The sequence below is a fragment of the Vidua chalybeata genome, chromosome 24 (genome assembly GCF_026979565.1).
Source record: "Vidua chalybeata isolate OUT-0048 chromosome 24, bVidCha1 merged haplotype, whole genome shotgun sequence".
Classification (NCBI taxonomy): domain Eukaryota; kingdom Metazoa; phylum Chordata; class Aves; order Passeriformes; family Viduidae; genus Vidua; species Vidua chalybeata.
In genome coordinates, this window is record NC_071553.1 from 6,428,662 (window position 1) to 6,456,109 (window position 27,448).

Consider the following 27,448-nt stretch of genomic DNA (forward strand, 5'->3'; position numbering starts at 1 on the left):
TGATACCCCAGAGGATAAACCAGAACCATCAGCAGTGGTTGGAAAACAGAACCTTTGCCAGCTCTGGTCTCTCAGGTCTGGCTATGAAGCTGTACAGGAGTGCTGCTCAGCAAATCCTTGTGGCAGCCAGCAAGGAAGGGAAGTTTAGACATGGAGTGGGGAGAGAGGGATGTCCACTCGTCCCATGGATGTCTGCTCCGAGGGGACACTCCTGTCCCAGCCCCCGGGCCGCCACCAAACCGTGCACCCACTGCTCTGCTCAGTGCCTTCCCTTCGGCTCTCTCAAAAAGCATACCTGACACTCCTGGCAGGCCAAGGGTGCAAAGGGACAGCCTAAAGTCCAAAGCCACACGCTTCATTAGGTTAATGTTTGCTAAATCACTGACAGGGCAAAGAAAAGGTCCAGCAGATACCAGCGAACTTGTGTGAGATAAGAACCAGCTCAAAACTTCCCAGCTCCATTTGCAAGCTCCAGCCACCTTCACCTCCCCGTGGGGCTCGTCTCGTTCCTGCCTGTGCCTCTGCAAAGGGATGGGATTGCTCCTGAAGATTCTCCTCCCTTTGTTGGGAGCGGCACTGGCCTTTTATTTTTATTCAGCACCTGAGAACTTCAGTGAGGGTAAGTCCCGGGAGAAGCAGGCTGCAGGAGCACCGCCAGAGGGGCGGCGTGTGCCGTGCACAGGGACCTGGAAGGGCCTGGCACAGTCAGAGCGGGAGGGCTGCGGGCCGGGAGGGGAGGGGAGGTCAGACCGCCCCGGGCAAGGCGTCAGAGCACAGGGACAGCTCATGGAACTACACTGGCTCTGCCGGGACACGTCTGACCTCTGTAAATTACTTATTCGGGAAACAAGCAGTCTTCCCACTTCAAACATTTAATCTTTCTATTGGCCAGCTCTCACCGCTCCCTGGCCAGGCGGGGTGCAGAGCTGAAGCCTCACACGCGCTCCCCACCACGCTGGGATTGGGGATCAGACTCCAGCCGGGTCTGAGGAGGCTGGCAGGCACAGAGAGGAGCCGCAGGGACAGGGAAGAGCCGCGGTGCCCACGCACAGAGGGACAGCGAGGGCTGTGCCAGCCCTGAGCTCTGCACCCTCCTCTGCAGAGATGCTCCGGGGGAAGCGGGTGATCGTGACGGGAGCCAGCAGCGGCATCGGGGAGCAGATGGCTTATCACCTGGCCCGGATGGAGGCCCACCTGCTGCTCACGGCACGGACAGAGGCCAAGCTGCAGAAAGTAAATGGCGAGCAGGGCGTGCTGGGCCGGACGGGGATATTCACCCCAGCCCGGGCACACCTGGTACCCTGCAGATCCACCCCAGGGCTTCCCCAGCACCGGCCCTTCCTGGCCCAGGACAGGAGCAGCCGGGATGGGGGTTCCATGCAGGGGAGTCCATCCAAGCCCGTTCTGTCCCCCAGGTTGTGGAGCGATGCCTGGAGCTCGGCGCTGCCTCCGCCCGCTACATCAGCGGCTCCATGGACAGCCCCACCCTGCCCGAGGAGGTGCTCAGGGAGGCTGAGAACACCTGGGGTAGGTGCTGCGGAGCTGCCCCTCCTCACCCACAACACAGCCCAGCCTCGGGAGGCGCTGGTTTGGAGGTGACCGTGGCTAGTGGCAAACCTGCTCTGCCCCCAGGTGGCCTGGACATGCTCATCCTGAACCACATCGGCCAGAGCGGCTTCACCTACTTCAGCGGGGACGTGGGGCACGTCCGAAAGCTCATGGAGACCAACTTCGTGAGCTACGTGGCCTTGGCCACGGCTGCCCTGCCCCTGCTGAAGGAGAGCGAGGGCAGCATCGTTGTGGTTTCATCCATAGCAGGTGAGTTCCCAACACAGCCCTTCCTCTGCCTGCCACGGATCCCTGCTGAGACTCCGCTTCAAAAGGCAGAGGAAGGACCACAGGCAGAGCTGGGGCTCAGGGTCAGCACATGATTTATTTAGCTCTTTGGTGCACAGTTCAAATCCTCTGGGAAATTTATCTTTTGTCCTGTCAGTCTCTTGGCACCCTCTGATCACCTTCACACGCTGCAGTGCAGGTGATTTCACAGGCATGGCCACATCCCAAACACACATTTGCAATACACGGGCATCCCTGCAGGGATACAAGAGCAGTATCAGCTGCTCTGGCAGGCCCTTTGTGCCATACATTACATTTTGAACATTCCTGCGTGTGTTTATTTCTCTCAGGCATTCATGACAGCTTATTCCAACACTCTAAATCCCAACACTGGCAGGGCAAGAGGAGGGGGGTTGTGCAGCCTGGTGCCTGCCCAGCACCTGAACCCCAGCACTGTGTCTCTGCTCAGGTAAAATTGCTGGCCCTTTCACTGCTCCCTATTCCGCCACCAAGTTCGCCTTAGATGGATTTTTCAGCTCCTTGAGGCAGGAACTCATCATAGACAAGGTCAACGTTTCCATCACACTCTGCATCCTGGGCTACATCAACACAGGTGAGCTCAGCCCCGCCGGACCCCGTGGCTCAGCCCGTGCCAGGCACAGCCCAGCTGAGCCCAGTCCCTGGTGCCAGCCTGCTCTGCCACTGCTGCTGGAGCCTCCTCCTGCAGAGTCTGTGCAGCTGTGGAAACAGGACCCCAACCCTTCAAAAAGTGTGCCCTGAGGCCTTTGACTCTGCCACCGCCACAGTGAACTCAGGGGAGGCCCTGTGGCCTCTCCAGAGGTGGAAAGCAAAGGGAAGGACATCTCATAATTGTTATTTTCACCGTTCTAAGCCTTGTTAAGCAGGTCTGATCCCCGCAGTTTGTGGGTTTGAGGATGCCCCAGTCACCCTGGTGAGCTGACAGTGCCTGTGGCCGTGTCCCCCTCCCCGACACGTCCCTGTCCCCCTTCCAGAGAGCGCCGTGCGCGCCGTCTCGCACGTCATCCCGGACACGCCGGCCCCCAAGGAGGAGTGTGCCCTGGAGATCATCCGGGCCGGAGCCCTGCGCCGCAGGGAGCTGCACTACCCGGCCCCGGCCGTGAGCAGCATGCTGCTCGTGCGCAGCCTCGCCCCGGAGCTCCTCGACTCCCTCGTCCGCAGCAGCTACCGCCTGGAAAACGTCAGGAGAACATAGTCCTGGAGCTGTGCTGGGACACCTGGGGCCCAGCAGGACGGGTCTGGGTGTGAGCCCGGCTGCTTGGTGCCCCTCTCCACACCCCGGGGCATCCCTGTGCTGACGCCCTGGCAGCCTGGGGCAGGACACTCCAGGAGTCTGTAACGCAGCACAAAAACGTCCTTTTTAGTAATGGGCTCTTGTAAAGGGCTTTTTCCAACCAGGAAGCACTTCAGAGAAGTCCTGCAGCAGGATCTGCTGCCAGTGCCCTGCCCACCAGCAGGGTTCCTGCTCAACCTGCAGAAACTGTTCCCTCTGGAAAGCCACCGAGGCAGCTGAGCTGAGCCCTGGCCCCAAACCAGAGTTTGGGCCAAGCAGCACAAACCACCCAAAGCCATGAGAGAGTCTCTGAATCTGGAGATTTTCTGTCACACATCCCTTCCATGACGGTCTTTGTAGCAATAAATCCAATGTTACTTTCAGATCTCTGCTTTTCCGGGTGTTCCTTCTCCACGTGCACAAGGCAGGAGCCCTTATCAGGGCATGGCACCCTTATCAGTGCCCAGCTGGCTAAACCGACCTCCTCCCGATTTGCATTAACAAAGCTTTCACTTCTCTAAAGACCTTAATGAATTTCTGCCATTCCTGACCTCTCCTCAGCTGCCAAAACACACTTTTTTTCCTCTTTCCAATCTGCAAGAAGCCTTAAAATAATAGCATTACTGTACTTCCCTAAGTCTGGATTCCTCTGCCCCAAAGCCGCTCAGGGAAACTCCATCCCCGAGTGCCACAAGCAGTTCCAAGTCAAGCTCTGTGTCCCAGAGCAGCAAGGGGAGATGCCCCAGAAGAAAACTGCTGGCTCTGCTTCGAGCCGGGCTGGACACTCGGGGCTCCCGAGATAAGCCCGACCCCGCTGCGAGCCGGGCTGCGAGCACAGACAGGAACCGGGGCTCGGCCGCAGCTGCAACGTTTCCTGTTCCACAGAGAGAACAGCAGAGCGAGAGCACAAGATGAGCTGGTTGGCATGAAGAGGGCAGCTGGGGCGTGCTCCTGCCCGATAACACCCGGCTCGGCACCGCACCCGCGGGGCAGGACAGGACCCTGGCTCCAGGTAAGTGCTGGAGCTCCCGCAGCACCAGGCTGCTGGGGCTGCACGGGAGCAGAGGCCAAAGGCACCACCGGGCACCTTTTCCCTCTTTTTTCACCCCACTTTCAGCCTACACAGCTTGCACTGGGGAACTGTAGCGTGAACCAGCAACGAGCAGAGGGGTTTTTTCCTTGTTTCCCTTGAAGAAATAAGTGCAAGAGCTTGGAAAGCAAAGATAGAGGACATGTTTAATTAGAGAGGGTAATTTGGGTAACAGAAGAAGGAAATAGAATATTAGCTTGTCAAGAAAGCCTCCAGGTTTTGCTCAGCCCGGGGTGAGTCATGGACTATGTTTCTTTAAGCTCTATCCTGCTTTTCAGTGCATTTTTGGTGAACTGAGGCTTTTACAGCCCTGGGACAGAAAGGGCAAGCCAGAGGCAGCAGAGGTGGGAGAGGGCTGAGCTTTTCCTGATGGATGAGTGAAGAGGTGGATGAGTGGAGACTGAGCAGAACACACAACTGGGCCTTTTCAAAACTGGAGCAAGATGAATTGAAAAACGCTCAGCTTTTGGGGCGGCGTCCAGGCTGGGGCTTGTGGGCACCTTCCCCACCCTGGGACCACCCCAAAAATGCTGCTCGCCTTCAAAGGAGGCCCCTACAGTAAAAGATAGCACCAGGAATGAGCTTTGAGCACCCCACAGCTACCACCAGGACAGCAAAAAGAACGACAGAGCAGATTTTAATAGAAACTGAGCAGCATGGAAGTGCTCCAGATGCAACTGGCACTCCAGAAGCACTGCCCGACACCCCACATCCATAAAACCCTAGAAACGGCTGATTTTCACTCAGCCCCTGTGTTTTGCCCTGGTTTCACAGGGCAGAGGCCCCGAGGGGACAAGGCCACGATGCCCAGGAGGGCACGGCCGCGCCCGGGCGAGAGCTACGAGGAGAGGAGCGAGCGGCGGCAGGAGGCGCGGGAGCGGCTGCGCTGCAGGGACGGCGGCAGCTCCTGCCGCCCCCCGCGCCGGCCGGCCGCCAGCCCCCGCCAGAGCGAGTTCCTCAGGAGGAGGAACCTGGCGGCCGAGGCCGGGGAGAGCCTGCCGGGACGCGAGCCCGAGGCACCAACCCCTCCGGACCCCTCCTCACGGCTGGAGCCCAGACCGAGCATCCCGCTCCAGGTAACTCCTGCCCTGCGGCACAGCTCGGAGCTCAGCCTGCTCCAGCCGCCACCAGAGCATCAGCATCCAAGTCAAAACACAGCCAAAATGCAGGCTGAACACACAAAAACGTGCATTTTTCACAGTCACCTCCCTGCTCCTCTCTGCTTGCCAAGCCCCGAACCACACGGAGATTTTTTCTGCCATTTCTCCAAGTACAACTCCACCTTTTTGCTGCCAGGCTGCAGTTCTGCACTTACACAGATTATTTGTACCCTTGATAAGTGAGCTCCATCCCCCTGGCTTCCCTCCCTCAGCCGTGCTGTGAGCGGAAGGGTGGAGGAACAGGAGACTCCCTGGCACTCGTTACCCACCCTGTGGCACGCAGGAGCCCAGAGGGCTCCCTGCCTTCAACAACACCTCTGTGCAGAACACCCCGGGCAGAGCCAAACGCATCTCCTTGTCAATGTAAAATTCCCTGGGGCACCGCGGGGTCGCAAAGCTGTGAGCAGCGGCAGCAGAGCACCAGGTGATTTACACAGACCCACCCTGGACCGCAGTGAGCAGAGCAGTCCCCCGCCCCTGCTGCCACTTGCTCCAGCAGCTTCTGGAACAAGCTGTGACGTGCGGAGCCCTCCCCTGCGAGCTGTGCAGAGCTGGCAGCCCGGGAAGCAGAGCTGGCACCTCTGCCCAGGCAGCCACAGGGCAGCGCAGACCCACAGCAGGGCCCAGCTCCCGGCCACCTCGTCCCGTTCTGGGTAGTCATTCCCCCACCCCAACAGCCAGCAGAGCTCTGGGGCTGCTGCAGCCAGAGCAGCAGATCCCTGTGGAATTGCCACAGCTCCTCGGCTCCTCCTTGCTGCTGCTCACCCAGTCCCTCCCTGCAGGTCCAGCCCCTGCGCTCAGCCTGCTGTGGGGAGACGCTGACTCCGGCTGCCCTCTCGTTCCAGCACCCGAGGAGCTGCCCCACGTTCCCCCCTGCTCAGTCCCTGCTGAGCCTCAGCATCCCCCGGGGACCAGGGGACTCTGTCCACACCCAAGGTACGTGAGGGCTGCTCAGATTTCCCAGCACGGTATTCCCTTCCCACCTTCACATCTCCGTGGAGCTCTCTGGGGTCAGCTGGCAGCTCCCCAGCCAGCATCCCCCCTCCTGTGCCCTTTGACCACCCCAGCCTGGGCCTTCCCTGCTGTAGGAATTAGGAATATTTTTCCTGGGGAAGGATAAACCAGTGCAGAGTGACCAACAGCTGCTCTGCCCCGGGGCTGCCCTGCTGCTGTCCCAGGATCAGCCAGGGGAGTGACTTCACTGCAGAATAACTTCCTTTGCTTCTCTGGCCATCGGAGCAGGGCATTTCTTTGCCTCTTGTGCCCATTGAGCTGTCACTGGACACTATTTAATAACTATTTATTTTTTTATTTAAACTGGGAGCAATGGGAGCAGAGATGGACACCTTCCAGAGATGGAAAAACATCCACGGCCCCTCAGGGGCATCTTTCACACCCTCTCACTTTGCTTCCCCAGGAACGCAGACCCTCCCAAGGCCAAGCTCAGGAGTGACAGACTCGAGCCAGCAGACAGAGTAAGCAGCTCCTGCCCCTCCCTGGCAGTGCCCACGGGGCAGCAGCTCCCCAGGCCCAAAGCACTCCCCCAAAAAGGTTTTCTGCACAGACACTCACAGCTCAGCTGGGGAGGGGGTGTCCAGGCTGAAGACCCTCCCCGACACCTCAGTAACACACTCTGTTTTTCATTTCAGCTGGGGAATAGCAGTTTTAAATAAGGTAAGCAAAGCACAGGCAATGACCAGCCTGGAACTCCTGAAAGTTAAACTGCTGTGGAAATATTTCCACTTCCCTCGAAAAACTAATCCAATGGACCCCAGCAGGCTCTCCTTCTCCATCCAAATATAGTCTGTTAATTCACTTTTATTTAAAAATATTTAGGTTTTTTTGTAGCAAGTTCATGACATGTTGATAAACTGAAACAATCCTATTTTTGAACATCTGCCCTTTCCCTTTCAGGAAATGGTGCAGCTCTCCAACTACCTGAAGGTAGGTACCAAACAGTGCTCAGCACCCACTGGCACAGCTGGTTTTCATCAAGAATAATACTTTTTAAATTATTATTAATAATTCTAAATGAAGGGGCGTTAAAAGCCCAATTTTAACATGGCCAGAAAAGCCAAAAGACCTCAAAGACCTGGAGCCCCCAGGCAGGGCCAGCCCTGGCTGGGGGGCTCTGGGCTGTGCCCCCAGCTCTGGCCCCACTGACCGTGTCCCGTCCCACAGGAGGCCCTGCACCGCGAGCTGCTGCTCAAGCAGAAGATGGTGATTTTACAGGAGCTTCTGTCCACGCTGCTCCAGGCCTCAGAGAAATCCTGGCAGGTACCAGAGAGCTGCAGAGCCCTTCCTCAGCTCCCCCAGCTCCCCTGCCTCGCTGTCTCCTCCCTGCTCAGGGAGGCTGGGACAAACTCAGCAGAAAAGGCCCTTTTTGTCTTCGACGAGGATGCAAAATTGAGATGATACATTTCATGTAATAGATGAGGTTTTCTTATAGGATCCTTAAATCAAACAATCCATGCTGTTGTGGCGCTAAAAAAAAAAAGTGGTTTGAAAGTCCTGTTGGGGCAGAGAAGCGAGTGATTGGGTGAGGGGGCACAAAAACTTGTGTTAGACATCCTGTGGTCAGAAACTTCCGCCTTCGCTCGCTCCTTCAATATAACGTGAGCAGGAAAAAACACTCAGCCACACGCGCAGGAAGTGGCCACGAAACCTCAGATTACCAACAGGTGGGTGCTCCTTGCTGCTCCTGCTGCAGGAGAGACTTTGCTGCTGCCTCTTGCACGCCGCTGCTCCTCAGCCTAAAAATCAGCTTTTCCTCAGCCTAAAAATCAGCTTTTCCTCAGCCTAACACCATCCCCCGGTGCTGGAGCCAACAGGCAGATGCTGCTGCTGGGAGGGGATTCCGCCAGGCAGGTGGGGCTGGGGGGCTTCTCCAGGGGGTGCTGGCAAAGGCAGGGATGGATGGAGCCTTCCCCATGAGGCTGTGCCATGGAAAGTGAGGGCTGGTTGCCCCTTTCAGCCTCAGGTGAGATGCCGAATGTTCCTTGTAGCAGCTTTTTAACCCTTTCTAACGGTTTGGGTTTCAAAGATGAGCTGTTGAATACCTGGGAATGATGTGACAGTAACTCTTGGGTTTTTTGTGGTGCTGCTCATGCGTGGTTGCGGCTCGATGGGGCAAGTGAACGCTCTGCAGGAGGATGGGGTGCCAGACTGCAGGGACAAAGCATTTGGTGCCTTCCCCCTCCCACAATTTCACTCCGAGGTCAGAGAGACCTTCCTACCCCAGGCCTGTGCCTCAAATCCCCCCCAGTTGTAAAACTTGCTTGGCTGATTGAGAAATGCTGCCAGAGGAAGGATGATGCTCAGTGAGTGTCTCCAACCCAAACCCTTCCATGATTTCTGCTCCAGAGCACAGGAAGGGCCTGATTGCCTCGTACATGGCACAGCCACATCTGTGCACAGCTGGAACCTGTGCAGACAACAGAGGAGGAGAACTGAGGAAAACCAGGCAGGATATTGCACATCTAAAACTGCTTTTCAAAATTCCACCTACTTTAGTTCTTTGCACCAACAACTGAACGGGGAAGATTTAGTCTTTGGGACTGTAAGCGTGCTTCTGTGCAAATTTAAGCAGTGCTGAGACACCAGGGAGTCTGGTTTTGCTTGGGTCTGTCAGTTGTTCCTGTAACATCAAGGAGTTTCTTTTCAGAGTCGTGACTTCAAACAGCAGTGGGCAGAGAGGATATTGGTGCTCTCAGTGTTGGCGGTGGGAAACAGCCTACGTGAACTCTTTGCTAGAAATGTTATCTGAATTTGCATGCAGGCTGCCTCCACACAGCCTGAGCAGCTTGACTAACACCGAGAGGAGATGATGACAGTGAGGAAAATGAATCATCACCAGTGCCCTCTATCCCCCTGCCCAACTGCAGATGTTGCAACAGACCCAACCTATTTGCTAAGGAAAACAGCGAGACAAGACCGTTCCAGCAGCTGGAGCTCGAGGCAGGGAGGGAGCACAAGCAGAGGACAGGGGTATCCGTGGGGACAGGCAGCAGCTGCATTTCTGCCAAAGCCAGCCAGAACAACCCCAAATGCCCTCGCTCCTAACTTGACACGTCACTGCCAGCACCTGCACTCAGAAATCAGAGAAACTGCCTCAGGACAGGTTTTCAATCCATAAAAGTTTCACTTCTCCCACATCCCATTTATTCTGAGGCTGGGAAGGTTTACTTGAGCTCTCAGCACTGAAGAGACTTTTATCTGATTACAGATGAAGGGAGGAAATGAATTAAAACACAACCCAACAAAACATTGGGGGCACATTGTGCAGTTCATGATTTCACATCTCACTTCAATTGCTTTTCCCCAGGGTCAGCTGAACGAGGACAAACTGAGGTGTAAACTACGGGTGCTGGAAAATCAGCTTCAGGCCTGCACCCAGGTAATGTCTGATTCACTGACAAACACAGGTGAGGAAAGGCAGGAAAACAAAAACCAAGCCTTGTAACTGGGCCGGGTCTCAGTTTCTACATCAATCTGATTAGATACCTATCCAAAAAGGACTTTAACTCTTTGCTGAAGCAATGCTTCACAGCCCATTAGCAGTAGCATTTACACACTCTGGGTGTGCTAACACTCAGGTTTAGCAAGGTGGGAATCTGACAGATAAGCACTTCAAGCTCTTTCTTTCTTTCTTTAAAGAGTTACTCAAACGAGTGTGTGAAGAAGATCCTGATAGAGATGGAGGACCAGAAGCAGACCTATGAGCAGAAGGCAAAAGAGGCTCTTCAGAAGATGCTGGAGGACAAACTTCTAACAGAGCAGCAGCTGCAGAACTCTCAGGTGAGCAATATGTCTTACACCTGGCTTGGCTTTAATTTAGTCCAACTGTGACAAAGAAAACCCAAATATCAGGGAAAGGTGATGACAGTCGTGCCATTAGCAGCAAAGATAAAAAAAATTGAAGTTTTAGCTACTCAGCAAAGCCCAAAGCAGCTTTAATGCAACCTGTGCTCACTGCAGGAGCTGCACATCAAGTTACAGACAGCTCACAGCTGGGGAAATATACTCGGGTTTGTCAGCTTGAATTGTAACCCCTTCCCCCCCACCATCCCTCTGGGCCATTCCCTGCCTGCTCACACCAACAGACACCAGGCACGAGGTCCAGAGCTGTGTTTTTTCCTGGAGTTGCTCATTTATATGAAAATAGGTTTTCCCCAAGAGGCAGCAAATGGTTTTGACCCACAGGATAACTGGTGTTTGCAGAAAACCAAGTGGGCTTTATCCCAAGCACAGGGACGTGTTCCGGAGGCAGCGCTGCCCTTGTTGGCTCTGTCCATCAGATGGCATCAGCCCTACACGGGTTTTTGTGCTGCTCGGGGAGCCGGCGCTGCCCTGCACAGCCCAGCACAGCCCAGGGCAGGCTGGCAGCATCCCCCGGGCCTGGGTCACACCCACCCCTGGGTCCCTGCTCTGCTCTCCAGAGAAGCCTGGCAGAGATGCGAGAGGACCTCGCCCTCTGGAAGGAGCACAACGCCACACTCAAAGCCGAACTGACCAGTGTGACCACAGCACACAGCGAGCTCAAAAACAGCTTCCAGGCTTTACAGAGTGAGCTCCAGGTACGTCAGCTCCCTGCAGGAGCAGCTTTCCCGGGGTTTGGCTGATGCCGGCTTGCCCAGAGCAGCTGTGGCTGCCCCTGGATCCCTGGCAGTGCCCCAGGCCAGGCTGGACAGGGCTTGGAGCAGCCTGGGACGGTGGGAGGTGGTGCGGGGGCAGGACGAGGCGAGCTGTGATGCGCTCCCAAGCCGGACCGGTGTCTGTCTGTCTGTCTGTCTGTCTGTCCCGGCCCAGCGAGCGGATGCGCAGAGCGAGCAGCTGAGCCGGGAGCTGCGGGCGCTGCGGGACGAGCGCACGGAGCTGCTGCAGCGAGCCAGCGCCCTGCGCAGCGACAACGACCGCCAGGCCGGCCACATCCGCCACATCCAAGGTACCTGGGGCCGGCAGGGCGCGGCTGTGCCCTCCGGGAGCGCGGGAGGGACGAGGAAAGCGCTCCTGAAGCCACGGTGCTCAGAGCAGCGGGCACACCAGGCTCGCCTCCAGCACACCTCAATGTGCCACAGAAGCTTCTGATTGCCAGAGTCCTCCAAAAGTTGCTCCTGACTAGATTAAAGAGTTCAGAGGAGCGGCTTTCCCAGAGGAAAGGATGTAATGGGAGACCTGAAAAGGAATAAAAGCCTAAGATGTGTCCTCAGCTCGAAGCAGGACTTTTCACCCTTGGCACTGCAGCCCCGGGTGCCGGGTGGCGAGGCCAGTACAGAGGAGCTGAAAACAGTTCAGACAGAGGCAAGGAAACTCACACACGTTATTTTAAACTCACACATGGCTATTTGAAAACATAATAAGGAAGAGAAAGCGGGTTGCAGTTCTAATCTCATAACTGGTCTTGCATGAACAGCTTTAAAATAAACCATGAATAACTTGAACACAAGGCACGAGAGAAAAAGCTGCCAGAAAAGAGAGGGCAATAAACAGCTAAAAATCACATCCCTGAAAGAGAAGAAAGAAAGTCCAGGGCGGCCAACAACATCTGCTCCACTCTACACATGTGGAGAACAGAAAAGTACCACTCTTGCATAAAGATACACAGAGATTTACACCACCCTTGATCTTCTATCCTCATTTCAGATAAATTGCAAAAAGAACAAGAGCAGAAAGTAACACTGGAGGCAACAATCAGCCATTTGCAGAGTAAGTAACACAGAAACACACGAAGTTAGAGACCTCCATTAGTGCTATAAACAGTAATGTTGCTGTTTGTGTTCCCAGACTTGATCCACAACCAGAACAACCAACAGAAGAGCCAGGAGGTGACGGTGCAAAGGCAAGGTCAGCAAACTTTGTAACCCCCACGTAGCACTCCCTGGACACAGGAACACTAGCCCTGACTCTAGGAAAAGTCTACAGTGGTCTAGAATAAAAGGTTATTTCAAAGCTACACAGAATGAGTTGTTTTGCTAGCTAACATTAAAACATAAACATACTTATGATGGCAAAATAAATGGATTTCACTGCAAATTCTACTTCAGTGGCTACGCCATATTTTTTCCAAACAAAACACATTCCAGTTTATAATTGCAATTACAGCTGTACTTGACAAAAAGAAAGCAATAAAAAAAGCATTTTAACTCTCCCTCCCCTCCATTTCTGGCAATTGCTTAGAAATATTGCTCCTAAGAACTTGTAGTTACAGCAGAGACAGGCCCGTGATAACAAACTCAGCTCCTGTGTCTTCTGCTTTGTGCATAGCACACAAATATTATCCTTAAACTGTGCTGAGTAAACAAGAGCTAAAGCCAGCCCAGAGCCTGGAGCTGTTTCTCATCAGAAGCCTGACTGTTTTCTAGACCAGGTTTTTACCACACAGACCCCATCTCTCATTCCTGCCAAGGAAAAACAAAGTGCTCTGTCAGAGCACCCCGAGGAGGAGGAGGAGGAGGAGGAGGAGAAGGGAACAGAAAGTCTGAAGGATGAGATGCAGAAAAGGACATTCCAGCTCACAGCAAAGGAGAACGAGGTGAGGAAGTCATTCAGCAGAAACACCACACACCAAAGCTCCCGCAGGTAACCCAGGCTTGGTGTCTCCTGTAAGGATTACCTGCCCTAAATTTTATCCTGATGCCACTCCTGCCTAAACCCCTGCTGAAGCACCTACACACGAGGGCAGGGCTGCAGCAGCCTTGGCTGCAGGAGCAGAGCTCTCCCCATCCAAACCCCCTCCTGTTCTCACAGACAGGAGAGCCTCAGCAGCCCCACAGGGAAAAGCCAAAGCCACATTTTAAGAACCAAGCCCCTGAATAAAAAGGAAGGAGAGGAGGAAAAGAAAATGCTTGCAATAATAACAACAATAAAAATAAAAGGAAGGGTCTGCTAACAGAAGCAATGCCCGCACAACTGGGCTGCAAAAACACCCAACCAACCAAAGCTTTACAGCCTTGTACACACACTTTGCCATCAAACCAGCCTTCTGCCAACCAACAGCCCCTCAATTCTTACAGCAGTGTTCAGCCAGCAAGGATTTATTGAAAAGGACTTAGAAAAAAATAACTTATAACTTACTGTAGCAGAGCTGAGAGCCACACAGGAAAAGAGCTGCGACGGGTGGCAGCAAAGCGGGCACCGCGGGAGGGATGGTGGCAGGCCGGGCAGTGCCCAGCAGCACGCTGCAGTAACGCTGAGCCGTGCTCTGTCCCCGCAGGTGCCCGAGGATGCTCGGGCAGAGCCGCGCCGTGCCCGGCTGCGGGCGAAGCGCTGCAGCGGCTGCAGCGGCCCGGCCGCTCCGGGTGTGCGCGGAGCCCAGGGGACCCCTCCCGCTGAGAGCCCCTCGCTGTGCTTGCAGTGCTCGGAGCTGCGCTCAGAGCTGGAGGCGCTGAGCCAGGAGTACCAGTCCTGCCTGACGCGGCTGCGCCAGTGCCGCGACGAGCTCAACCGCTCCCACGGCAGCCAGGCACAGGTGGGAGCTCCCGCCCCGAGCCCAGCCCGGGACAGACCCCCCTCCTCTGTGCCGGGCACAGGGCACGTTTGCTAGGGCCGGGATGGCAAGTGGCCTCCCCCAGCACGCTCCTAGTAACACAAGCTTCTCCTGGCAGAGACAGCGCGGTCCCTGGATCCCTCTCCTGGTGGCAGTGGCAGCAGTGGCCATCGCCGCCTTCCTGGCCAGTTACAGGCTATGAAGGAGCTCCTTGATGACTGACTTCACTGCAGGAACTGACCTCTGCTTCACCAAAAGCAACCCGACCTGACCTCACCTCCTGCTGTTTTCTGTGTGCACACTGGGTTCGTATCCCGAGCTGGTCTCAGTCCAGCCAGCTCCCATGAACACGGGGACATCACCCCTTCCCTCGGCTGCTCTGGTCACTCTGCTCCTGCCCAGTCCCCGAGGCACCGAGGGACAGAGTCCCCTCTGCCCGCCGCTGCTGTGGCTCGCACAGGGCGACAGGGACAGGGCATCCAGCCTGCCTGGGGTTTATACCCCCGAGCTCTCCTGCTGTATTTATTGCCTCCCTAAATGGGAGGTACTCGATCCTGAGCCATCTCTACTCTTACCTGACAAAGGAACCCAGCTCAGGGGAGCTCTTCAGCACAGTTCCCTCACGTGTCCTGAGCAGTTCTCCCAGCTCACACCCAGCAGGCCCTGCTCTATCCCACTCCTCCAGCCTCTCCTGTGGCCGAGCATCCCCACAGCCACACCTGCTTCCCCCTCACTGCCAGCATCACAAGAATTCATCAGAGACAGGGGTTTAAAGTCACTTTTGCAGCTGCACCATGGATATTTTACAGCAGCACCTGCCCATCATTCATGTGCAGGCTCAGGCACGATGCAGGCTGTGACATCACCTCGCATGGGAAGGAAATATAAATATAACATACACATCGTGTACACGTAGTAAATACACATGGAGCCTACAATAAACTTCACTAATTCAAAGCACCGGAGTGTTCAAAACATTTATTAATCTTCAGCTGCCCACTGCAAATAAATACACACTGACTTTGCAGGGCGCGATGCACAGGCAGGCAGGACCGAGGCAGCAGAGCATCTGGGAGCACACTCGTTTTTCTTTAAAAGAAAATGTGTTTGGTTTTGCCACCGGCCTGCAGTGACTGTCACAATTCAGCCTTCAGTGCTCAAGGACCACGAGAGATGCAGGCGACAACACACCCCGGGAACTGGATCTTCTGCCTTGGTCCCTGACGCAGTGAAGAAGGCTAAAAAGCCTGAGTATGCTCGTGCTTTACAAGGCAACCGCTGGAAGAGACACGACCTCGCTGGAAATGCAGAGATCTACGAAGTCACTCTGAGCACCGAAAGCCTCCCTGAGCTCCTGGCACCAGGCATCCAGCACGTCCCTGAGCTCGGCGCAGAGGCTCTCCGGGACGCTGAAGGAGTAGATCTGGACCCTGAGCCCGTCCTTAATGCGGGGGCAGGAGGCCTGGGCCGTGAACACCCTCAGCGGGGTCAGCGCCAGGCAGTTCTCGGCGCCCTCGGCGAAGGTGTACACGGCGGGGTAGCCCAGCAGCACCCCGGCCACGGTGCACAGGTTCCAGTCGCCGGGGGCAACCTCGCTGGCGGTCACCGGCTCGGCGCCGGCGGCCTCGGCGTCCCGCAGGTGGCCCAGGAGGGCGGCGAGGTGGGCGCGCACGGCCGAGGCCTCGGCCGGGGCGAGGAGCGCCGGGCCGGGCCGCGCCGCCGACACATCCACGAGCGGCGCGGGGCGGGCGCGGAGCAGGGCCCGGAGCCGGCCCGGCCGCAGCACCAGCGCCGAGCCGCCCACGCCCAGCACGTGCAGGCGGCCCGCGGCCAGCCCGGCCTCCCGCAGCCGGCCCAGGTACCGCCGCAGCTCGGCCGGGCCCGCGGGCCCGCAGTCCCACAGCAGCGCCGGCTTCAGCCCGGCCGCCACCGCCAGCACCTCCCCGGCCGCGTGCAGCGCTCGGGCCGCGGGCAGCCGCCGCCTCCGCCCGGGCCCGGCCCCCTGCGCCTCCCGGGCCGCCGCCACCAGCAGCGGCACCGGCAGCGCGCCGGGCCCCGCGGCCATCAGCGGAGCCCTCCGCCGTTCCGGGGCGGGCCCGAGCGCGGCCCGGCCCCGGCGGAGCCGCCTGCTGCTGGGCGGGGCCGCCTCGCCACGGCCGGGGGAACGGCCGGGAGCCGGGGAGTAGGGTAGGGAGCAGGGGAGAAGGGCCGGGCGCAGGGGAGAAGGGCCGGGAGCAAGGAAGAAGGGCCGGGAGCAGGGGAGAAGGGCCGGGAGCAGGGAAGAAGGGCCGGGAGCAGGGGAGAACGGCCGGGAGCCGGGGAGAAGGGCCGGGAGCCGGGGAGAACGGCCGGGAGCCGGGGAGAAGGGCCGGGAGCCGGGCAGGGGCAGCGCCGTGGCCAGGGAAAGGGCAGGGACCTGGGGGAGAAGGGCCGGGAGCCGGGCAGGGGCAGGCCTGGGCACAAAGCAGGGCACAGGGACAGCACCCGCAGCCCGGGTACAAAGCAGGCAATGCAGGGACAGTGCCGAGCCGTGCTGGGAGCCGCTGACAGCTCTGTACCATCACTGAGTGCTCAGGGTTGTCCAGATCTGAACGATCAGCCCCCAGGAGACAAGAGGAGTTCCAGAGGTCCCTTCCAACCCCCTTCTGTTATATATTCGTTTACAATGCCTGCATATATGCATATCCCTATAAAAAACCCACACTGTAAGGAGTATCAGCCTTTGAGGTTGCTGCTACAGCCCCATTAAAGAGAAAAAAAAGGAGACAAGGTAATATTGTCAAGGCAAGTTTAATAGAGCACAGATTTTCTTTCTCCCCCTCTAATAATCAAGTGTATATATACATTGTATTATAGCAGATTAAAAAATATTACAGAATTGAAATCTGATTTATACAGAGGGGTTGTTTAAGCAAACAGCTGAAAAGGGTGAAGGAGTTAGAAGTATTCCTGTAATCCCCTCCATTTGGCACCACTTCCAAAACAAAAGCACCACAAACTGCTGAAATCGTAGGAGGTGACGAGATTTACAGGTTTTGTTTATTCTGGTTCAGGCAAGGCGCTGGTCAAGAAACACTTCTGTGTATGTACAAGGCAAGAAGCCGCGGTGCACGCCGAGGGCCGGTCACTGTGCTGGGAGCGGCTGTGCCATGTGCAGGGCCGGGGCCTGCATGGGCCAGCCCTCCTGGTGGTTCTGCAGCAGCCGGTACAGCTGCTTCAGGTGTGCCACGATGTTGTCCTTGATGTCGGGCGTGGAGATCTGCAGGCGCACGCTGCCGCTGTCGAAGGAGCGCGTGAAGTCCCCGGAGAACATCTCGTAGATCATCCGCGCCACCACGGGGATGACCTGGTGAAGAAGTCCCCGTTTTTAGCCTAAAGGCATGTGGAATATCCCTGCTACGCTGCAGGAGCCCCTGTCCTGGATGCAGAGATGCTTTTCCACAATTCCCTAAACCGCACTCACAAACCAATTCTATTCAGCACATGTCACATTTGTATTTGCTCTCCCAAACCACCAGTCTTACTGGAGTTTTCCCGGTGTCAGAAGCCACAGCAGAAAAGAACAGGTCTCAGTATCCATGGGAATTTGTCCCAAAGCAAACAAGGCTGGCACATGTCACCCCAGAGCCCCAGTGCCCTACCTGCACCACGATCAGCTTCCTCTCCCTGGGTTTTCCATCGGGCCACTCTTCTCCAAAGCAGAAGTAGATCTCGTACGGTGGCTGTTTCTCAATTTGTCCCTTTTGATGGGCAATCAGCTCTAGGAAGAAAAGCAGAGTGCTGCAGGGTTGTGCTCTTCAGGCTGGAAACACCCATGACATCCCAGCTCTGCATCGGCCCCGGTCTTACCTACACGCTGTCCTCTGCCATTCTCACACAGTTACAGCTCACTCCTTGCACGTGAAGTGCTTTCTTTAAAAGCAAGGCCCTCTGATGTCTCTCAGAACATTAAAGGAGTCTACAGTGCCCTTCTCCTGCCACACACCCGCTCCAAGCTCCCCTGAAGTCAGGGGAGCAGTGGCCCCAACCCGCTGTCCACACCTGGTGCATGCAGGCAGAGTCCGGTGCAGACCGCCCTTCCCAACAGTGCCATGGCCAGTGTCCAAAGCTGTTTTCCAGAAGCAGAAGTTACCTACCGCTTAGGAACGTTTCCAGACAGAAGAGCTTGACCTTCTTTTGCCTCTCGATCAGGTTTGGGGTGGTGGAGGAGGGGGCACAGGGCCCAGACCAGTACACCTTGCACTGGCAGAGCCGCACGGCGTAGATGGCGTGGCCGCTGACCTCCAGGATCAGTCCCCTGTCCATAACATCCAGCAGCCGGCTCGTGAAGATCTTCTGCCTTTCGTTGGTGATCTGCTCTGTCCCTGGAAACTTGACTTGCTCCAAGCTGATGGGCCCAAAGAGCTCCTCCTGGTCTGGCATAGGACCCAGCTCTCCGTAGAAAAGTCTACAGCCCTGCGGGTTGCTCACGGTCGTTGTGGGTCCGGTCTCCTTTCCTCGATATTCAAACTTGATTTCTAGGTCTGTCACTGAGAGAGAAACCATCAGTGTGGCCTCTCCTGGAGCACCAGCAGCAGGGGCACCACGCAAGCCCTGCTGCCCTCACGGGGATGTTTACACCACACACAATTCTATTTAAACTACACAAGTTCTCCTCACTCACTCACAAACAGCCACGGGAAAAAAGGCAAAATACCATTTTCTGTGGGGTACAAAAGTACAAAAAGCATTGTTACGAGGCCATGCACGTACTTGGCAGGGAGCTGATCCAGAGCTCGGGGCTGCTGAAGAAGTCGTGCTGCAGCGCCGTTGGGGGCATTTCCATATCCACAGGTTCATTCTTTGGCCACACAGTTTCAGGGCTGCAGTTTTCTGCACTGGCTGGAGCCATTGGAGAATCTACAAAAAGGCAAAAACTCCTCAATAAATCAAGATTTTATTTCAAACATGCAGCAATTTACTAACAAATACCTTCCCTAATACATTAGTCTCTGCCACCAACCATTGATATTAAGAAATGGAAATGTCTCTTGGATTGGGACATGCTGAGATTGATTCAATTCTTCCTCCTCTTCATCATCAAGATCATTATCCTTTTCATCCCATGGAGCTGAGCCAGTGGAACCTGCAAACAAGCACATTCTTGTGGGTGGATGATCAGCATGAAACACTGGAAAAAGATCACCTTCATGTTGGATATTAATTTGTGTATTTTTCAAATTTCAGAAAGAAAGGATAAATCTGATCCATACAACATGCTCATTCCAGTTTAATATATAATTCCAGAAAGCGAAGGTTAAAGGACACAGTATTGCCAATATTAGATTGTTTAGCAGGAAAACATACAACTGTGTGCGGCTTTTTTAATTTTAGGACTAAAGGATGGCACAAAGTCCTTTTAGTTGAAGCACAGGCTTCACCTGGCAGCTGCTGGTGCTGCACAAGGGCAGCTGGAGAGTTAATGCAGAGAGGGAAGGAGCTCCCTTGGACCCACGCCTGCCCAGGAGCCAGCCCGTGTCAGCAAGGCCCTCACCTGGATTAATGATTGATCCCTGCGACTGCGGGATGTCGCACACTTCATAAATTTTAATAGGGTTCATGGGCACCTCCTTGGTGCCATCGTACATCAAATTAAACTCCCGGCTCTTGTTAAGTGCACATCGGAGCTGGGCTTTCCACTTTGCAGGGTCTGGCTCATCCACTCCTTCCTGGTACTTTCCCGTTTCCACGGCCCAGGCCTGGGGACAAAGTACAGCCAGCTCAGTCCAGCCCTCCCCACAGAGCAGCTTTTATCAGAAACCAAACTTCCAAACAAATCCACCGTAAAATCCTTCTCTTGCAGAAGTCTTAATTAGAGCTCTTGCGATAACAAAAAAGGAAATTCCCACTTTAATAGTTTTTCTATTAAAAGAAAGTGGAGGAAAAAATATGTAAATCCAAACTCCGAAAGAATGTTCACAATTGTGGGTTAGAGATTTTGTGGGTCTCAGATTCAACACCAGAAGTCATTTTTCACAGGGAGCCTGTGCAGGAGGAATGGACTCGGTTAAAATGGAGTGGAAGGACAGCCACAGACATCCGCTGGCCTCTCCCTCTCTCACCCCAAAATCTGATTACTGGTCCAAGATGCCTCCAAGACAAAGGCCAGAAATTCCTCAAAGGAGTGCAGGGAGTTACAGTGAATCCCTTGGGATAAGAACATTAGGGACAGCGGCAATGAGTGCTTGTGATGAGCTTGTGGTGGACCTCTTAAGACTTACGTAACAGCATTTCACGGTTTGCTGCCAAGAACAAGCCAGTGACCACATCCCAGCCTGAGCAGATGAAGCCAACAGCAGTCATCTTCCAGAGGCCATGGATCACACAGCATCCGGCCTTTGGTGGTGGGAAAGGGTTAAAGAACTCAACACCATCCCAGGCAGTGCCAGGCTTGGCATCCAGGTGCACAAAGTGGCTTTTCTGAGGTCAGACAAATGAAATGTGCCTGCAAACAGCTCCCAAGATGCCTGCCCAGCTCCTGGGCCAACAATCCAGCCCTTTGTCTCTGCTCCAGAGCCGTGGGATGCCCGAGCTCCCCCCTCTCTCACCTTGAAGATGGTGTTCTCCTCCTCGTGCTGGGGGCTGTGCCGAGTCGCGTGTTTCCAGGGGATCTGGAAGCGCTTCGCCTCGCGGTTCAGCCAGATCAGCCCGGGGTACATCCCGCTGTCCACCTGGGCCACCAGCCACGGCTTCAGGCGCACCCTCCGCGGGTGGAGGGCCATGTTCTGCAGGGGTGACAGCAGAGCCACTGCTAGAGTTACTTGAGCCTCATTTGCTCCAAAGAAACGGAATTCATTTAACGAGGAAGGGCCCCGTGCTGTATAACTGCTGTTATTCTTATGGTACTGCACCCTGAAAGCCCCAGTTCAGACCCAGCTGGGTGACTCCTCTGTGGGAAGAGTCACACACACCTTCCTAAGCGGGGCCCAGAACTGTTACAAGGACAACAGCTCACACTCAGCGTTCCAGAGCGCCTTATTTGTGCTCGACCAGCACACGGAGCGCGAGCCCTGAGCAGACCTGGGCTGCAAATCCCGAGCAGGAGATAAAGGCACCAACAAGCCACAGCAAGAACAGGCAGCAGAGTTTCCAAAGCCTCCACAAACACCTTGGAGAAGGGGCTGATCTGATCTCTGCTCCTTCAGTCCTGTCAGACTCACACCGAGGAGGAGAAAGGCTCACCTGACTGGGAGGCTTTGGCCCAGCCGAGGTGCAGGGGCCAGGCTGAGGCACAGGGGCTGTTTTACCAGACTCAGACTCTGAAAGCCATTTTATGACTTTTCCATGAATGCCCTGAATGCAGCATAATCATTGGCAAACAGCAGTGACCTGTAATAACCAGGATGTTTATCCAGAAGGACATGAACTGCAGGTCTGCCTGCACTGCTGCTAAAAATCGACTGCTGTTTACTTAATGTTTTTGTTAAGTAGCCCTGTGCTGCTCATACAATTGCAGCCAGCCAACAATATTTTCCTTGTGTAGAACAAAGCCAAACAAACAAAATTAACGTGTGTCCCTCTCTAAGAATAGGCAACATTCAGTGTCTTTCGATTTTGGGAGGGGATTTCTGCACTACACGTGTGCTCAGAAGGTGCATCTCCCATATTCCTTTGTAAATGCTGAAACAGAGGTGAGAAATTACAAATATTTCCATTAATAAAGCAGTTACATGACAAGTAAACCTTTGCCATAAGCCCTGAATATTGCTGGAGGAGTTGCAAAATGTGTCTGGTAGCAGAGATGGAGAAGATTAAAAAAATCCTATCCAAGAACTAGTCTAGGAACAGGTTTTATTTGTTCAAATACCTGCAGATCCCATTCAGAGGCAAGCGCTCACACAAAATTAATCCAAACACAACTCAGTTTATCTGTTTATCTTTTCTGCAAATAAAATGTTCAGCTTCAACTGCAAACCATTTTTAAATAATAGTTTGAAAATGTGTGGGCACATTACCAGACTGTTCCCCAGGAGCTGCAAAGGATCAGGAAGCAATCATCAAAATTATTTTAGTGTTCCTGAAACTCTGCTGTGGTGGTTCTCCATGTTGAAAATGCTGTCAGAATTAAATCTTCAGAAGAGTGCTTGCAAAGACACAAAGTCCAGGTTAATCCTGGACTTGGAATTGAAACCAAAATCAGGTACTGATACCTCTTGAAACGGAAAAAAAAAAAAAAAGTGTCATTTTGAAGAATCCTTAGTGGGGCTGCTTTCTACCATCTCTTTTACACTTAACCTTACAAGCAGTCCCTGCTAATAACGCGTGCTGTGCACACACGTTTGCAAGACAGAGTAAATTCAAATCCCCAGCTCAGGAGAGATTTGTGCCCCTCTCACAGCAGAGGAGTCGGGTGACAAGGTGGGTGCTGGCTGGGATTGTCCTGGGCCCGCAGACAGCGTCTGTCAGCGCTCCGCACTACAATGCTTTATGACCTTTTATCACCAACGACTTGTTGACACAATAACTGAGAGCAAATCAACTTGAATCCCATTGCTGGGCTCAGACGGTGAGTCAGCCACTCACAACCTTCAACTTCGATCCGGTGGGTTCCACTAATGCCAGACACCTGGGGAATGTCTGTGCACACTCAGGCCCTGCCAAGGCAGGCTTGGCCCTCTCTGGAGGCTCCTGAGCGCACACACCCGGGGACTATCCAGCTCCCTTTATTCCCACTCAATTTGGGCACTGTGTAGGGATAATTAGCACATCCCTGTGCTGCTAATGGCTCTCTGGTCAGTGATGTAATTACTGCCTGTACCCTAATTATTAGTATTTCTCCTCGGAGACATTCAGCCCAACAAGAACCACTCAAAGTCAGGAAGGAGCAGACAGCCTGCAGCCACTCCCCGGAGGGCTGCAGAGGAGTGACCAAGGTCAGGGACAGCCCCGGTCAGCTGTGGTGACACCCGGGGCCCTGGTCAGGTGCCAGACAGTCCGACAGCACACGGAGCACCAGGAAAACCATCCTGAACCCAACTCAGCCTTGCTGCACAGATGCTCCCCGCCTGCAGATCCAAATATACTCAGAGTTCCTGCTCCACTTCATCCATTAAAGCCTCTGAAGATGGAAGAGTCTTCTCGGGGTTCACTGCTGTGAACCCACAGACCCCTCTCCTTACACGTTACCTTTGTTTGACTATATTATCCTGGATTTCATGGGCCTGTATTCATTTTTTCAAAGGCAAACGTTCTCACAGAGAAACAGGCTGAATTTCCATCCAACGCTGAATCACCTCCCTACACCGGGAATCTGAGGCTCCCACATTTCAGAGCTCTGTACATCTCCTGCCTCCCACCACCCCTGCTGTCCCCAGCACACCTGAAAACGATCAACTCTTTGAATTCCCAGTTTGCACACCCCAATCTGGTCACCTCAGCCGCCGCCACGGCCAGGCAGCCCCTGAAATTGGAAGGGGTGCGAGTTGTTACACAAAGTGTGGGGATTTGGGGTGCAACAGCTGCGATCCCAAGACTGCAGCGGGTGAGGGCGTGGGGGGAACACACCAGCCTTGCCCTAACTTTAGGCCTCGCTTTACAGCGACCTGGAAGGCGTAGCCCGGGGCTAGCCCGGCGCTGCCCGCGGAGCCGGTGGCAAGGAGCGGTAAATTGGCGTTTTCAGCGGGCTCTGCCCTCCCGCCTGCGCCCGGGCCCGCACGGCGCCCCCCGCACCGCCGCCCTTCCCCCGGGGCCAGCCACTGCAGCATCCAGAGCCCCGCACGGAGCCCCGAGCCCCGCTCCGCACCGCGCCCGCACCGGCCCCGCTCCGCCCGGGAGCCCCACGCGGGACGGGGCCGCGCCCGGCGGCTCCCGGGCCGGGCGGCTGCGGGGCCGGCGCCGTCCGATCCCCGCGCCCCGCACGGCTCACCCCGTCTGTCTGTCCGTCCGTCCGGCTGCCCGTCCGCGGGGCTGGGGCGGGTCCGTCCCGCGGGGGCTCGGGGCCGCCCCGCGGGGCCCGCGCGTGGGGCAGCGGCGCTCGGGCAGCGGCGGCCGCGCTCACGCAGCGCCCGGCCCGCCTCACCTGCCCCGCCTCACCTGCCCCGCCCCGCCCCTCACCTGCCCAGGTGCGCTCGGCGCAGCCGCGCCGCCCCGCCCCGCCCCGCTCCCGCAGATCCACCCCGAACCCCGCGCGGGGATCCGGGGCGAGCGGAGCGCCCCGCACCCCCGCCCTTCTGCCGCCACCCTTGTCCTGTCAAATGGAGTATTTAGGAAACTTCCAAACGGGATATGTTTTTTTTTTTCCCCTGGTAAATGGAGTATTTAAGAAAGGAAGTTTGCTTTTAAGCACGGTATCTTTGCTTTTTAAATGGAATATTTTGGAAAGAAAGCCTTCAGTTCCTGGGCTTTTCGCAGTTCAAAGCATATTCAGCGGAGCCATAGAATCACGGCATGATTAAGGCTGGAAAAGACCTCGAAGATCACCGAGTCCAAACATTAACCCAGCCCCGCCGGGTCCACCACCAAACCGTGTCCCCTGGCACCACATCCGCAGGTTTTGAACACTTCCAGGGACGCTGGCTCCGCCGCTTCCCCCGGCAGCCTGTTCCAGTGCTTGTCCACCCTTTCAGTGGAGAAGTTCTCCCAAATATCCAATCGAAACCTCCCCTAGCACAACCTAAGTACATTTGCTCTTGTCCTCCATCCATCCATCCATCCGTACAAATCCATATCCAGTCAATGATAACACAGGATGAAGCCAAACCCCGATTAAAGTCACAGGCGCACAGTTTTTTCTGTGAAAAGCATAAAAATGTCCCTCTTCCCTGGCTCCATCCCCGCTCCGGGGTCACACCTACCCCTGGGAAGGGGCTCAGCAGCTTCTCCCTGGTCCCTCTGCAGGCTCCTGCCCTCCAGCCTCGCGTCTTATTTATTTTCCTCGTAGGTGGAGAACCGTGACTCAGTGGTGAATCTTGGTTTCAAGGATCATACAATACTTCACCTTTCAGTTTCAATGAACCAGAAAAAAAAATGGGAATTTCCCTCTCCTTCTCACCATGAACACTGTGGAAAATGCTGAACCCTGACTTTGGGAAGGCTGACTTAGACACACAGCTCAGTCCTGAACCAAGAGGTTGGAACTAGACAAAATCTTGGGGATATTCACACAGAGACAAAACAATTCACTGTTTTTCTAGGGAAGTTTGCCTTGCTGGATACCAAGTGCAAATTAAATATTTCAGGCTTCATCCAGCATGGAATCCCACTCAGAGGAAACATGCAGGAGTTGGTCTGCTCGTAAGAAAATCTTTGTGGCAGTAAGCAGAAGACAAGATGTGACACTCCGAGGTCAGCGCTCCCTGTGCTGGGTGAGATGGGTTTCGTTATTGGTACCTGACCATTCCTGACGTGTAGATCAAGGGACAGCTGCTCCTGGAGTAAAACACCCTTGTTATTCCTGCTGTATAAAGCATGCAGGGCTAGGACAATTTTGGGAGCAACCGGGAAGAGACACGGGGAGGTATTGGGCTGAACTCCAGGCCACGCTCTGAAGGATCTTTGATCTCTCCCCAGACGGGCCAGCACAAAAGCTCCCTGCATTCCTGCTGTCCACGCCTCTGTCCGCCTGGGGCTCAGGCAAGGTCAGGATGCTCCGGGCTGTTTGTGGTGGGCAGCTGGGAGCCGTGGCAGGGACACCAGCGGTGCTGCTGCTCACGCTCCGGCTGCCTTGGCTGGCTGGGCAGGGCTGGCCGTGCCTGGGCAGGGTTTTGCCCTTCCCGGGCCCGTTGGAAGCACACTCAGATGCCCAAGCTGCAGGAGGGCTCCTGGGGCAGGTCAGGGCTGGGGGATTTTAAAAAATGGAGCACTGTGGCAAAGCAGCTGGGTGAGGACTGCTCCAGCTTGGGAGCTCCAGCCTGGGAGAAGGGTCCAGTCCTCCCTGCAGTGTCCCTGCAGCTGGTCCCCTCTGGCTGGCAGCTGTGCCTGCCAGCACCCTGCTGCCTCTGCCAGCACCCTGCTGCCTCTGCCAGCACCCTGCTGCCTCTGCCACAGCCTCTGCTGCCTCTGCCACAGCCTCTGCTGCCTTCCCAGCACCGACTCAGATGCCAAACAAATGAGTCTTCCCAGCCCTCTGCAGGGTTTGGTGTTTTTTTTTTTTTTTTTCCCTCTTGAGTTTCTACCAGCCCTTGCTGAAGCGTGTGGCAGCACGTTGGGGTAGGCAGCTGACGGGAAATAAGCTGTCTTTTTCCATGCTCTTGGCTGGGAAACTCGGCAGCTCTGGAGCTGCAGAGGGGATAATGCAGGGATAACTCATGAGGCAGGACGTGCAGTCAGACGTTACCTGTCTGGAACTGATCATCCAAAGTGTTCACTCTGGCACAACACACAGAGCGTTGATCCTGCTCCTTCGGGCAGACAAACAGCACCAACCTCTGCACTGTGGTGTTTTCTAGAAATTACCCTTTTTGTTTTTACTTCTCTCTGCCTATATTTACCTCTGTCTGCATCATTTTTTTAATCAAATGAAGAGAACTTTTGGCTGATAAACTGTACCTTATGAAGTGACATCCTGCTGGCTGAGAGACAGCAGCTCTGCAGAGCACACAGAGGATGTGCAGAGGAATTTTCATACCAGGAGCTATGGGATTTACTTTATTTCAGTGCCAAATTAATATCACTATTTTATCAACACGATTGTATGTCATGATGCCTGCAACAGCAGCAGCTGGGCTTTGTACTCCAGGTCTCTTGCAGCCCTTTGTTCCCAGCTGGAGAAGATTGCAGTCATCAAAACAAAAAGGAACCATTTTCTCTCCTGGGAACAGATCACCAAGTTCCCATAAGGCAAAACAAAATTATGCAATGAGTCAAGACAATGTCCTGGGCATGTGGAGTCTTGCTGTGTGCTCTCAGCACTCACATTCCAGCAGGCAGCTCCGTGCAGGAGAGCAGCACAAAATGGTGGAGAGGCTTCACCCCAGCACATCCCAAACTCCCCAGCTGTGCTGCAGGAAAAAGGAATGAATCCTTCCCACCCTGTCCTGGCAGCCCCTCTGTAGCCTGGGGCTCTTTGTGAACTCCTGGCCTCACCAGCCAAGATAATTCCAACATTATATAAAATCATTTATAAACATGACTGTGGCTACCAAATACTTCTGTCCAGTAGCTCTAGTGAAGAGGAAAATGGGGGGGTGGATTTATTGCTGTTTTTCTGGTGGGCAGCCCCACAGCTGCTCTGCTGTGCACCAGGCATCTCCGAGTCAGGGGCTGAAGCACTCCCAAAAGGAAGGGTTGAGTTCATTATTGTGTTGCATTCTTCTAGGCACGAGGATAGATAAGAATATCATTAGATAAAAATGCTTTAACTGAAATAGAACAGTCTTAAATTTTCTGGCAACTTCCCTGGCCCTTCCCATTCATCTCCAGGCTTCTGCTGTGTTGTGTCTGTGCTCTCTTTGCTCTTCTTTTAAGTGAAATCAAACCTTGCCTGGGTATCCTTACATGTAAAGGGGTAAGGTTGTGTTAGACTCCTGCAAATCTCTGTGGATATATAAATATACATCTAGAAATATAAATATACTTATAAATACAAA

General features: G+C 54.9%; 4 protein-coding genes across 5 annotated transcripts; 2 read left to right on the top strand and 2 right to left on the bottom strand.

The window, feature by feature from the left end:
• The first annotated feature begins 413 nt into the window (after positions 1–413).
• On the top strand, positions 414–3,533 carry LOC128799524 (11-beta-hydroxysteroid dehydrogenase 1-like). The gene is made up of 6 exons (XM_053964006.1): positions 414–619; positions 1,103–1,233; positions 1,416–1,527; positions 1,633–1,818; positions 2,306–2,449; positions 2,850–3,533. The coding sequence occupies exons 1-6, from the start codon at positions 532–534 to the stop codon at positions 3,068–3,070; spliced, it is 882 nt and encodes a 293-aa protein (XP_053819981.1). The 5' UTR covers positions 414–531; the 3' UTR covers positions 3,071–3,533.
• A 554-nt stretch (positions 3,534–4,087) lies between these two features.
• Positions 4,088–14,813, top strand: TRAF3IP3 (TRAF3 interacting protein 3). 2 transcript variants are annotated; one of them, XM_053963913.1, is made up of 16 exons: positions 4,088–4,160; positions 5,013–5,314; positions 6,181–6,334; positions 6,816–6,873; positions 7,048–7,072; positions 7,313–7,342; positions 7,580–7,675; positions 9,723–9,794; positions 10,055–10,195; positions 10,837–10,974; positions 11,207–11,342; positions 12,041–12,103; positions 12,182–12,241; positions 12,760–12,929; positions 13,752–13,865; positions 14,002–14,813. In XM_053963913.1, the coding sequence occupies exons 2-16, from the start codon at positions 5,042–5,044 to the stop codon at positions 14,083–14,085; spliced, it is 1,614 nt and encodes a 537-aa protein (XP_053819888.1). In that variant the 5' UTR covers positions 4,088–4,160; positions 5,013–5,041; the 3' UTR covers positions 14,086–14,813. The 2 variants fall into 2 exon arrangements, with proteins under 2 accessions (XP_053819888.1, XP_053819887.1); XM_053963912.1 differs by having other exon boundaries at positions 6,244–6,334; positions 13,611–13,865.
• Positions 14,814–14,846: 33 nt separating this feature from the next.
• Positions 14,847–15,963, bottom strand: C24H1orf74 (chromosome 24 C1orf74 homolog). Its single transcript, XM_053963915.1, has one exon. The coding sequence runs from the start codon at positions 15,946–15,948 to the stop codon at positions 15,148–15,150; it is 801 nt and encodes a 266-aa protein (XP_053819890.1). The 5' UTR covers positions 15,949–15,963; the 3' UTR covers positions 14,847–15,147.
• A 694-nt stretch (positions 15,964–16,657) lies between these two features.
• Positions 16,658–23,899, bottom strand: IRF6 (interferon regulatory factor 6). The gene is made up of 8 exons (XM_053963914.1): positions 23,788–23,899; positions 20,471–20,647; positions 19,417–19,621; positions 18,886–19,008; positions 18,636–18,782; positions 18,020–18,412; positions 17,525–17,643; positions 16,658–17,229 (listed from the first exon to the last, which is right to left on the bottom strand). The coding sequence occupies exons 2-8, from the start codon at positions 20,642–20,644 to the stop codon at positions 17,008–17,010; spliced, it is 1,383 nt and encodes a 460-aa protein (XP_053819889.1). The 5' UTR covers positions 20,645–20,647; positions 23,788–23,899; the 3' UTR covers positions 16,658–17,007.
• Between the last annotated feature and the right edge of the window lie 3,549 nt (positions 23,900–27,448).

Excerpts from the sequence above, each read along its gene's own strand:
- IRF6 (XM_053963914.1), bottom strand. The coding sequence starts at position 20,644 with ATGGCCCTCCACCCGCGGAGGGTGCGCCTGAAGCCGTGGCTGGTGGCC. Across the intron at positions 18,783-18,885 it reads TCCATTTCTTAATATCAATG|ATTCTCCAATGGCTCCAGCC; the intron begins GTTGGTGGCAGA and ends GCCTTTTTGTAG. Across the intron at positions 18,413-18,635 it reads CTGGATCAGCTCCCTGCCAA|TGACAGACCTAGAAATCAAG; the intron begins GTACGTGCATGG and ends TTTCTCTCTCAG.
- C24H1orf74 (XM_053963915.1), bottom strand. The coding sequence starts at position 15,948 with ATGGCCGCGGGGCCCGGCGCGCTGCCGGTGCCGCTGCTGGTGGCGGCG.
- LOC128799524 (XM_053964006.1), top strand. The coding sequence starts at position 532 with ATGGGATTGCTCCTGAAGATTCTCCTCCCTTTGTTGGGAGCGGCACTG. Across the intron at positions 1,528-1,632 it reads GGAGGCTGAGAACACCTGGG|GTGGCCTGGACATGCTCATC; the intron begins GTAGGTGCTGCG and ends CTCTGCCCCCAG. Across the intron at positions 1,819-2,305 it reads TGTGGTTTCATCCATAGCAG|GTAAAATTGCTGGCCCTTTC; the intron begins GTGAGTTCCCAA and ends GTCTCTGCTCAG.
- TRAF3IP3 (XM_053963912.1), top strand. The coding sequence starts at position 5,042 with ATGCCCAGGAGGGCACGGCCGCGCCCGGGCGAGAGCTACGAGGAGAGG. Across the intron at positions 6,874-7,047 it reads GACTCGAGCCAGCAGACAGA|CTGGGGAATAGCAGTTTTAA; the intron begins GTAAGCAGCTCC and ends TTTTCATTTCAG. Across the intron at positions 11,343-12,040 it reads CCACATCCGCCACATCCAAG|ATAAATTGCAAAAAGAACAA; the intron begins GTACCTGGGGCC and ends TCCTCATTTCAG.